The 11,867-nt window shown below is 48.4% G+C and overlaps 1 protein-coding gene across 1 annotated transcript in view; it reads left to right on the forward strand.

Moving 5' to 3' along the window:
• Positions 1-11,867, forward strand: part of tgfbr2b (transforming growth factor beta receptor 2b) — a 79,136-nt gene that overhangs the window by 30,314 nt on the left and 36,955 nt on the right. The window contains exons 2-3 of the mRNA XM_064946894.1: positions 4,066-4,216; positions 5,122-5,312. Of these exons, the coding sequence (XP_064802966.1) occupies positions 4,066-4,216; positions 5,122-5,312 (342 nt within the window). The remainder of the gene's footprint in view (positions 1-4,065; positions 4,217-5,121; positions 5,313-11,867) is intronic.

The raw sequence follows: 11,867 nt of genomic DNA on the forward strand, positions 1-11,867 counted from the left end.
CTGGGTGGAGGACTCTCAGTTAGACTGGACAGGCCTCTGGCTGGGTGGATGACTCTCAGTTAGACTGGACAGGCCTCTGGCTGGGTGGAGGACTCTCAGTTAGACTGGACAGGCCTCTGGCTGGGTGGATGACTCTCAGTTAGACTGGACAGGCCTCTGGCTGGGTGGATGACTCTCAGTTAGACTGGACAGGCCTCTGGCTGGGTGGAGGACTCTCAGTTAGACTGGACAGGCCTCTGGCTGGGTGGATGACTCTCAGTTAGACTGGACAGGCCTCTGGCTGGGTGGATGACTCTCAGTTCGACTGGACAGGCCTCTGGCTGGGTGGATGACTCTCAGTTAGACTGGACAGGCCTCTGGCTGGGTAGATGACTCTCAGTTAGACTGGACAGGCCTCTGGCTGGGTGGATGACTCTCAGTTAGACTGGACAGGCCTCTGGCTGGGTGGATGACTCTCAGTTAGACTGGACAGGCCTCTGGCTGGGTGGAGGACTCTCAGTTAGACTGGACAGGCCTCTGGCTGGGTGGATGACTCTCAGTTAGACTGGACAGGCCTCTGGCTGGGTGGAGGACTCTCAGTTAGACTGGACAGGCCTCTGGCTGGGTGGATGACTCTCAGTTAGACTGGACAGGCCTCTGGCTGGGTGGAGGACTCTCAGTTAGACTGGACAGGCCTCTGGCTGGGTGGATGACTCTCAGTTAGACTGGACAGGCCTCTGGCTGGGTGGATGACTCTCAGTTAGACTGGACAGGCCTCTGGGTGGAGGACTCCCAGTTAGACTGGACAGGCCTCTGGGTGGATGACTCTCAGTTAGACTGGACAGGCCTCTGGCTGGGTGGAGGACTCTCAGTTAGACTGGACAGGCCTCTGGCTGGGTGGATGACTCTCAGTTAGACTGGACAGGCCTCTGGCTGGGTGGATGACTCCCAGTTAGACTGGACAGGCCTCTGGCTGGGTGGAGGACTCTCAGTTAGACTGGACAGGCCTCTGGCTGGGTGGATGACTCTCAGTTAGACTGGACAGGCCTCTGGCTGGGTGGAGGACTCTCAGTTAGACTGGACAGGCCTCTGGCTGGGTGGATGACTCTCAGTTAGACTGGACAGGCCTCTGGCTGGGTGGATGACTCTCAGTTAGACTGGACAGGCCTCTGGGTGGAGGACTCCCAGTTAGACTGGACAGGCCTCTGGGTGGATGACTCTCAGTTAGACTGGACAGGCCTCTGGCTGGGTGGAGGACTCTCAGTTAGACTGGACAGGCCTCTGGCTGGGTGGATGACTCTCAGTTAGACTGGACAGGCCTCTGGCTGGGTGGATGACTCCCAGTTAGACTGGACAGGCCTCTGGCTGGGTGGATGACTCTCAGTTAGACTGGACACGATGTGTCTGAGAGTTACATGAGGCCTCCTGTGAAGTGGATAACCTGGAGGATGTAGCGGAGATCAGATAACACACACACACACACACACACACACACACACACACACACACACACACACACACACACACACACACACACACACACACTCACACACACACACACACACACACACACACAGACACACACACACACACACACACACAGCAGTCATTTGATGTCAGAACCCAGACTTGATAGACTCTGTGGTCTGCTGCCCTCAATATGTAATGCTCTGTAGAGATTCATGTGTCTGTCGCTGTACAGATATGATACAGACTGACTGACTGTTCTTTGTGTCTGTCGATGTACAGATATGATACAGACTGACTGACTGTTCTCTGTGTCTGTCGATGTACAGATATGATACTGACTGTTCTCTGTGTCTGTCGATGTACAGATATGATGCAGACTGACTGACTGTTCTCTGTGTCTGTCGATGTACAGATATGATACAGACTGACTGTTCTCTGACTCTGTGTTAGTGATGTTTATATGTCTTTACTGGTGCTGAGTGAAGGGCTCCTTTACCACAAAACAAGGCTCAGTGGTTCTGTGGCTTCAGTTAGCGTGCAGTCAATCAGTCAGTCAGGCAGTCAGTCAAGCAGGCAGTCAGTCAGGAACTCACACCCAGTCAGTCAGGCAGTCAGTCAGGCAGTCAGTCAGTCAGTCAGGCAGTCAGTCAGTCAGTCAGTCAGTCAGTCAGTCAGTCAGTCAAGAACTCACAGTCAGTCAGTCAGGAACACACACTCAGTCAGTCAGTCAGGAACACACAGTCAGTCAGTCAGTCAGTCAGGAACTCACAGTCAGTCAGTCAGTCAGTCAGTCAGGAACTCACAGTCAGTCAGTCAGTCAGTCAGGAACTCACAGTCAGTCAGTCAGTCAGTCAGGAACTCACAGTCAGTCAGTCAATCAGTCAGGAACACACAGTCAGTCAGTCAGTCAGTCAGGAACTCACAGTCAGTCAGTCAGTCAGTCAGGAACTCACAGTCAGTCAGTCAGTCAGTCAGGAACTCACAGTCAGTCAGTCAGTCAGGAACTCACAGTCAGTCAGTCAGTCAGTCAGGAACTCACAGTCAGTCAGTCAGTCAGTCAGTCAGTCAGTCAGTCAGGAACTCACAGTCAGTCAGTCAGTCAGTCAGTCAGTCAGTCAGGAACTCACAGTCAGTCAGTCAGTCAAGAACTCACAGTCAGTCAGTCAGTCAGTCAGGAACACACAGTCAGTCAGTCAGTCAGTCAGGAACTCACAGTCAGTCAGTCAGTCAGTCGGGAACACACAGTCAGAGAGACCAGAGGTTTGTCAGGACAAGGCAGGCCTCAACAGGTCAGGGAGCGGAGAGCAGATAGAGATCAGCTTCAGAGAAAGACATGCTGGAGCAGACCGATCCCGTGTGGCTCAGTTGGTAGAGCGATGACACCCGGGTTGGGAGTTCAATTCCCACGGGGGGGACTGGCATGAACAAATAGGGACATGGGAAACACTCACTTACTGTAAGTTGCTCTGGATAAGAGTGTCTATTAAATGACTCAAAATGTAAAAATGATTGCTGGCATGCAGTTCACCCCTGTGGTTGAGGAGGGGGGTTACTGTTCAGCACTTAGTGTGTTTTTGTGTGAAAAGCAACTTACAGTGGGGCAAAAAAGTATTTAGTCAGCCACCAATTGTGCAAGTTCTCCCACTTAAAAAGATGAGAGAGGCCTGTAATTTTCATCATAGGTACACATCAACTATGAAAGACATAATGAGAAAAAAAAATCCAGAAAATCACGTTGTAGGATTTTTAATGAATTTATTTGCAAAATATGGTGGAAAACAAGTATTTGGTCAATAACAAAAGTTTATCTCAATACTTTGTTATATACCCTCTGTTGGCAATGACAGAGGTCAAACGTTTTCTGTAAGTCTTCACAAGGTTTTCACACACTGTTGCTGGTATTTTGGCCCCTATCCTCCATGCAGATCTCCTCTAGAGCAGTGATGTTTTGGGGCTGTTGCTGGGCAATACAGACTTTCAACTCCCTCCAAAGATTTTCTATGGGGTTGAGATCTGGAGACTGGCTAGGCCACTCCAGGGGTGAGATCTTGCGTGGATCCTCAGATCGAGGGAGATTATCAGTGGTCTTGTATGTTTTCCATTGCCGAAAATTGCTCCCACAGTTGATTTCTTCAAACCAAGCTGCTTACCTATTGCAGATTCAGTCTTCTCAGCCTGGTGCAGGTCTACAATTTTGTTTCTGTTGTCCTTTGACAGCTCTTTGGTCTTGGCCATAGTGGAGTTTGGAGTGTGACTGTTTGAGGTTGTGGACAGGTGCCATTAATACAGGTAACGAGTGGAGGACAGAGGAGCCTCTTAAAGAAGAAGTTACAATCTTGCTTGTTTGTAGGTGACCAAATACTTATTTTCCATCATAATTTGCAAATAAATTCATAAAAAATCTTACAATGTGATTTTCTGGATTTTTTTTCCTCATTTTGTCTGTCATAGTTGAACCTATGATGAAAATTACAGGCCTCTCTCATCTTTTTAAGTGGGAGAACTTGCACAATTGGTGACTGACTAAATACTTTTTTTGCCCCACTGTAGTTACATAATATGAATCGATTGATTGAATGACGAACATATTGAATTTGATTGGTTGTGTTTCTCCAGATGGGAGGTTCCAGCCGTCCTTCAATCTCAACAAGTTGTGTAAGTTCTGTGACGTGGAGGCTTCATCCTGCAACGGAACAGGAAGCTGCCTCTCCAACTGCTCCATCACCTCCATCTGTCGTCTGGAGCAGGAAGTCTGCATCGCCATCTGGTAGGAGGGGGGGGCTGGGTCAGTCTGCATCTGGTAGGAGGGGGGGCTGGGTCAGTCTGCATCTGGTAGGATTACGGTGGAGAGGGGTGAGGGGGCTGGGTCAGTCTGCATCTGTTAGGAGGGGGGGGGGCTGGGTCAGTCTGCATCTGTTAGGAGGGGGGGGGGCTGGGTCAGTCTGCATCTGGTAGGAGGGGGGGGCTGTGTCAGTCTGCATCTGGTAGGATTACAGTGGAGAGGGGGTGGTCTGTGTCAGTCTCCATCTGGTAGGATTACAGTGGAGAGGGGGGTGGTCTGTGTCAGTCTCCATCTGGTAGGATTACGGTGGAGAGGGGGTGGTCTGTGTCAGTCTCCATCTGGTAGGATTACAGTGGAGACGGGGTAGTCTGTGTCAGTCTCTATCTGGTAGGATTACAGTGGAGACGGGGTAGTCTGTGTCAGTCTCTATCTGGTAGGATTACAGTGGAGAGGGGGTAGTCTGTGTCAGTCTCCATCTGGTAGGATTACAGTGGAGAGGGGGGTGGTCTGTGTCAGTCTCCATCTGGTAGGATTACAGTGGAGAGTGGGTAGTCTGTGTCAGTCTCCATCTGGTAGGATTACAGTGGAGACGGGGTAGTCTGTGTCAGTCTCTATCTGGTAGGATTACAGTGGAGAGGGGGTAGTCTGTGTCAGTCTCCATCTGGTAGGATTACAGTGGAGACGGGGTAGTCTGTGTCAGTCTCTATCTGGTAGGATTACAGTGGAGAGGGGGTGGTCTGTGTCAGTCTCTCTGTCTGTGTCTGTCTCTCTGTCTGTGTCAGTTTCTGTTTCTCCGTCTGTGTGTGTCTGTGCATGTTTGTGTGTCTGTGCATGTTTGTGTATCTGTCTGTCTGTCTGACTCTCTCCCTCTCTCTGTATTTTCTCTCCAGGAGGAAGAATGACAGTAACTACAGCATCGAGACTCTGTGTCATGACCCCTCCAAGCCTCTGTACGGCGTCGAGCTGGATGACTACAACAGCTCTACGTGTACCATGAAAGAGAAGAAGAGCTCTGGAGGACCGTTGTTCATCTGCTCCTGCACTGAGGAGGAGTGTAACGATAACCTGGCCTTCGCTCCTGGTGAGTACCTTCTCACACCTTCTGTATCAGTCAATTCATCTAATAACCTTATTCTATTAGTGAGTACCTTACATACCTACTGTATCAGTCAATTCATCTAATAGCCTTATTCTGTTAGTGAATACCTTACATACCTACTGTATCAATCAATTCATCTAATAGACTTATTCTGTTAGTGAATACAGCCACATTCTCTTTCTCGTTATACTGTCAGGGTTTCTACTTTCTACCGCCACTGAAAGGGAGAGTTGAGGTACATACTAGTCATTTAGCAGATCCAGAGCGACGTACCTGGAGCAGTTTGGGTTAAAGTGCCTTGCTCAAGGGCACGTGGACAGCACTGTAGGATAGAACAGGCGGTCGTATTCGTTTCAGAGTGGAGATGATGTGAGACGGCGTTCCTCTCAAATTTAGAATAGTGTGGCCCTATCTCCTCCAGCTCTGTAGAGGTAGAGGTAGACAGTGTAGAATAGTGTGGGCCTATCTCCTCCAGCTCTGTAGAGGTAGAGGTAGACAGTGTAGAATAGTGTGGCTCCATCTCCTCCAGCTCTGTGAGAGGTAGAGGTAGACAGTGTAGAATAGTGTGGGCCCTATCTCCTCCAGCTCTGTGAGAGGTAGAGGTAGACAGTGTAGAATAGTGTGGGCCCTATCTCCTCCAGCTCTGTGAGAGGTAGAGGTAGAGGTAGAGGTAGACAGTGTAGAATAGTGTGGGCTCTATCTCCTCCTGCCCTGTGAGAGGTAGAGGTAGACAGTGTAGAATAGTGTGGGCTCTATCTCCTCCAGCCCTGTGAGAGGTAGAGGTAGACAGTGTAGAATAGTGTGGGCCCTATCTCCTCCAGCTCTGTGAGAGGTAGAGGTAGACAGTGTAGAATAGTGTGGCTCCATCTCCTCCAGCCCTGTGAGAGGTAGAGGTAGACAGTGTAGAATAGTGTGGGCTCTATCTCCTCCAGCCCTGTGAGAGGTAGAGGTAGACAGTGTAGAATAGTGTGGGCCCTATCTCCTCCAGCCCTGTGAGAGGTAGAGGTAGACAGTGTAGAATAGTGTGGCCCTATCTCCTCCAGCTCTGTGAGAGGTAGAGGTAGACAGTGTAGAATAGTGTGGCCCTATCTCCTCCAGCTCTGTGAGAGGTAGAGGTAGACAGTGTAGAATAGTGTGGCCCTATCTCCTCCAGCCCTGTGAGAGGTAGAGGTAGAGGTAGACAGTGTAGAATAGTGTGGGCTCTATCTCCTCCAGCCCTGTGAGAGGTAGAGGTAGACAGTGTAGAATAGTGTGGGCTCTATCTCCTCCAGCCCTGTGAGAGGTAGAAGTAGAGGTAGACAGTGTAGAATAGTGTGGCCCTATCTCCTCCAGCCCTATAGAGGTAGAGGTAGACAGTGTAGAATAGTGTGGGCCCTATCTCCTCCAGCCCTGTGAGAGGTAGAGGTAGAGGTAGACAGTGTAGAATAGTGTGGGCTCTATCTCCTCCAGCCCTGTGAGAGGTAGAGGTAGAGGTCGAGGGAGACAGTGTAGAATAGTGTGGCCCTATCTCCTCCAGCCCTGTGAGAGGTAGAGGTAGAGGTAGACAGTGTAGAATAGTGTGGGCTCTATCTCCTCCAGCCCTGTGAGAGGTAGAGGTAGAGGTAGAGGGAGACAGTGTAGTGCGGTGTAGCGTGGGACCTGTGGGGCCTTGCAGGAGATCTCAGACATGTGGTTTCCTGTCTGTGCTTTACTCAAAGCAGAAACATCTCAGCCACATGCTACTGCACAGACTGTATAGAAAGATAGAGAGAGACAGGAGAGAGAGGGAGAGAGAGACACAGGAGATGGGAGAGAGAGAGAGAGGAGATGGGAGAGAGAAGAAGAGAGGGAGGGAGAGAGAGAGACAGGAGATGGGAGAGAGAGGAAGAGAGAGAGACAGGAGAGGAGGAAACCTGAGTCTACGCCTTCATTATGGTGAATCACTAAAACAATACAGAAATACACTACGGAAAAAGAAGGAACAGCATGTCAGAAATCAGCTCAATGTAATTGAAGAATCCATAGACTCTAACCACTTCTGGGAAAATTGGAAAACACTAAACAAACAACAACACAAAGAATTATCTATCCAAAATGGAGATGTATGGGTAAACCACTTCTCCAATCGTTTTGGCTCTATAACAAAGAACAAAGAGCAAAAACATATACATGATCAAATACACAGCTTAGAATCAACTACTAAAGACGACCAGAACCCACTGGATTCTCCAATTACCTTGAATGAACTACAGGACAAAATACAAACCCTCAAACCCCAAAAGGACTGTGGTGTTGATGGTATCCTCACTGAAAACAAATTCCAATTGGCTATACTTAAACTCTTTAACATCATCCTTAGCTCTGGCATCTTCCCCAATATTTGGAACCAAGGACTGATCACCCCAATCCACAAAAGTGGAGACACATTTGACCCCAATTATTACCGTGGGATATGCGTCAACAGCAACCTTGGGAAAATCCTCTGCATTAGCATTAACAGCAGACTCGTACATGTCCTCAGTGAAAACAATGTACTGAGAAAATGTCAAATTAAAATAGGCAAAAACACACACATTTCTTCCCACAGGGCCGTGGGGTGAGACAGGGATGCAGCTTAAGCCCCACCCTCTTCAACATATATTTCAACAAATTGGCGAGGGCACTAGAACGTTCTGCAGTACCCGGCCTCACCCTACTAGAATCTGAAGACAAATGTCTACTGTTTGCTGATGATCTATCATTCCCTGGCATAGCATAGCATCATCCCCCTAGGCCCTATCATTCCCTAGCATAGCATAGCATCATCCCCCTAGGCCCTATCATTACCTAGCATAGCATAGCATCATCCCCCTAGGCCCTATCATTCCCTAGCATAGCATAGCATCATCCCCCTAGGCCCTATCATTCCCCAGCGTAGCATAGCATTCCCCATCTACACCCTATCCTTCCCTAGCATAACATAGCGTAGCATTCTCCCCCAAGGCCCTAGCATTCCCTAGCATAGCATAGCATTCTCCCCCGAGGCTCTAGCATTCCCTAGCATAGCATAGCATTCTCCCCCTAGGCCCTAGCATAGCATAGCATATATAGCATTCTCCCCACAGGCCCTATCATTCCCCAGCGTAGCATAGCATTCCCCATCTACACCCTATCCTTCCCTAGCATAACATAGCGTAGCATTCTCCCCCTAGGCCCTAGCATTCCCTAGCATAGCATAGCATTCTCCCCCGAGGCCTTAGCATTCCCTAGCATAGCATAGCATTCTCCCTCTAGGCCCTAGCATAGCATAGCATATTATAGCATTCTCCCCCCCAGGCCCTATCATTCCGTTGGACTAGTAACCGGAAGGTTGCAAGTTCAAACCCCCGAGCTGACAAGGTACAAATCTGTCGTTCTGCCCCTGAACAGGCAGTTAACCCACTGTTCCTAGACCGTCATTGAAAATAAGAATTTGTTCTTTAACTGACTCGCCAAGTTAAATAAAGGTAGAAAATAAAAAAATATAAAAAAATTCCCGAGCATAGCATTTTGCTGACGTGCCTAGAGCAGTCTTACTGTGGGCTACCAAGTTATACAGACACAACTCTGTGTTTTGGTCATTCATTGTGTGTGTGGGTGTGTGTTTGTGTGAGTGTGTACATGTGGGTGTGTGTTTGTGTGAGTGTGTACATGTGGGTGTGTGTTTGTGTGAGTGTGTACATGTGGGTGTGTGTTTGTGTGAGTGTGTACATGCGGGTCTGTCGGCTTCCTGTGTTTCCTGTCGGCTTCCTGTGTTTCCTGTCGGCTTCCTGTGTTTCCTGTCGGCTTCTTGTGTTTCCTGTCGGCTTCTTGTGTTTCCTGTCGGCTTCCTGTGTTTCCTGTCGGCTTCCTGTGTTTCCTGTCGGCTTCCTGTGTTTCCTGTCGGCTTCCTGTGTTTCCTGCCGGCTTGGCCAGACGTCTCTTGTTTCTAATCAGTCACTCAGAAGATCTGTCTGGATCACTGTGTTACTCTGTAATGTCCTCCTTTGACAGCTTCAATTGAGAAGGGAAGCTTAGTCAACGTAGAGAAGAGAAGCGTAGTTAACGTAGAGAAGGGAAGCGTAGTCAACGTAGAGAAGGGAAGCTTAGTCAACGTAGAGAAGGGAAGAGTAGTCAATGTAGAGAAGGGAAGCTTAGTCAACGTAGAGAAGGGAAGCGTAGTTAACGTAGAGAAGGGAAGCTTAGTCAACGTAGAGAAGGGAAGCTTAGTCAACGTAGAGAAGGGAAGCGTAGTCAACGTAGAGAAGGGAAGCTTAGTCAACGTAGAGAAGGGAAGCGTAGTCAACGTAGAGAAGGGAAGCTTAGTCAACGTAGAGAAGGGAAGCGTAGTCAACGTAGAGAAGGGAAGCGTAGTCAACGTAGCGAAGGGAAGCTTAGTCAACGTAGAGAAGGGAAGCGTAGTCAACGTAGAGAAGGGAAGCGTAGTCAACGTAGAGAAGGGAAGCGTAGTCAACGTAGGGAAGCGTAGTCAACGTAGAGAAGGGAAGCTCAGTCGACGTAGCGAAGGGAAGCGTAGTCGACGTAGAGAAGGGAAGCGTAGTCAACGTAGAGAAGGGAAGCGTAGTCAACGTAGAGAAGGGAAGCGTAGTCAACGTAGAGAAGGGAAGCGTAGTCAACGTAGAGAAGGGAAGCGTAGTCAACGTAGAGAAGGGAAGCTTAGTCAACGTAGAGAAGGGAAGCGTAGTCAACGTAGAGAAGGGAAGCGTAGTCAACGTAGAGAAGGGAAGCTTAGTCAACGAAGAGAAGGGAAGCGTAGTCGACGTAGAGAAGGGAAGCGTAGTCAACGTAGAGAAGGGAAGCGTAGTCGACGTAGTGAAGGGAAGCGTAGTCGACGTAGAGAAGGGAAGTGTAGTCGACGTAGTGAAGGGAAGCGTAGTCGACGTAGAGAAGGGAAGCTTAGTCAACGAAGAGAAGGGAAGCGTAGTCGACGTAGAGAAGGGAAGCGTAGTCGACGTAGAGAAGGGAAGCCACACAAACAAGTTTATAGTAATGTGTTTTTTTGTTTTTTTGGGGGGGGCAGCTGTCAGAATTACTTTCACTCTCTAAAAGTCGCCTGTAATTCAACTCACGTGATTTAGAGATAAGGATATAATTCATGAATTCATAGAAATTCACGGTGTGTTGAAAAGATCTGTCTGTGTTAACTATTGTTCAAGGTTTCTGAGCTTGTTTCCACCCCTGGGTTATTTTAACCACCCCTGATTATGAATAATATCCTCCTCATCAGCTGTCCCAAAGCATTCTGGTCACTGGCTATTGTATTATAATAGAAGAAGAAGAAGAAGAAGGGAAAATATGTCTTGTGCCTTTATTCCAGTCAGTCGGCCGCTCTGTGAGATTTTACAGTTCCTTATACTGTGGAATCTTGGCCTGCAGTCACACTGAACAGTTTTAAAGAGGAGTGACTCACGGGAACACAGAGAGAGAGGGGGAGGGAGGTAGAGGGAAGGGGAGGGAGAGAGAGAGCGGGGGAGGGAGAGAGTGGGAGAGAGAGGAGGGAGGTAGAGAGAGCATGTGAGGGAGAGAGAAAGAGAGTGTGAGAGAGAGAGAGAGAGACAGGGGGGTAGGTAAAGAGAAAGAAAGGGGAGAGAGAGAAAGAGAGGACAGAGGGAGAGATATAGACTGAGAGAAAGAGAGGACAGAGGGAGAGATATAGACTGAGAGAAAGAGAGGACAGAGGGAGAGATATAGACTGAGAGAAAGAGAGGACAGAGGGAGAGATATAGACTGAGAGAAAGAGAGGACAGAGGGAGAGATATAGAACTGGAGAGAGGGGGAGGTAGAGAGAGAGAAAGGGGAGAGAGATAATGAAATGAGATATGAGATGTGGTTATAAAGTGGTTACCACATCAATAATGAGTGTGATAATCACATTAATATAGACCATGTTACCATGATCACCAGTCTGTTCCTGGAAGGATTCCCTTCTGCGTGACACCCCATAGAGCTCTAGTCAGTAGGGTTAGGATTATGGTTAGGATTAGGGTTAGGATTAGGATTAGGGTTAGGATTAGGGTTAGGATTAGGGTTAGGATTAGGATTAGGGTTAGGATTAGGGTTAGGATTAGGGTTAGGATTAGGGTTAGGAATAGGGTCAGGATTATGGTTAGGATTAGGGTTAGGATTAGGGTTAGGATTTGGGTTAGGATTAGGGCGATGCTCTGTGATAAAGAGGATTAGGATTAGGGTTAGGATTATGGTTAGGATTTGGGTTAGGATTAGGGCGATGCTCTGTGATAAAGAGGATTAGGGTTAGGATTAGGGCGATGCTCTTTGATAAAGAGTATTAGGGTTAGGATTAGGGCAATGCTCTGTGATAAAGAGGATTAGGGTTAGGGTTAGGATTATGGTTAGGATTTGGTTTAGGATTAGGGCGATGCTCTCCGATAAAGAGGATTAGGGTTAGGATTAGGGCGATGCTCTGTGATAAAGAGGATTAGGATTAGGGTTAGGATTATGGTTAGGATTTGGGTTAGGATTAGGGCGATGCTCTCCGATAAAGAGGATTAGGGTTAGGATTAGGGCGATGCTCTTTGATAA

The sequence above is a fragment of the Oncorhynchus masou genome, chromosome 29, assembly GCF_036934945.1.
Source record: "Oncorhynchus masou masou isolate Uvic2021 chromosome 29, UVic_Omas_1.1, whole genome shotgun sequence".
Classification (NCBI taxonomy): Eukaryota; Metazoa; Chordata; class Actinopteri; order Salmoniformes; family Salmonidae; genus Oncorhynchus; species Oncorhynchus masou.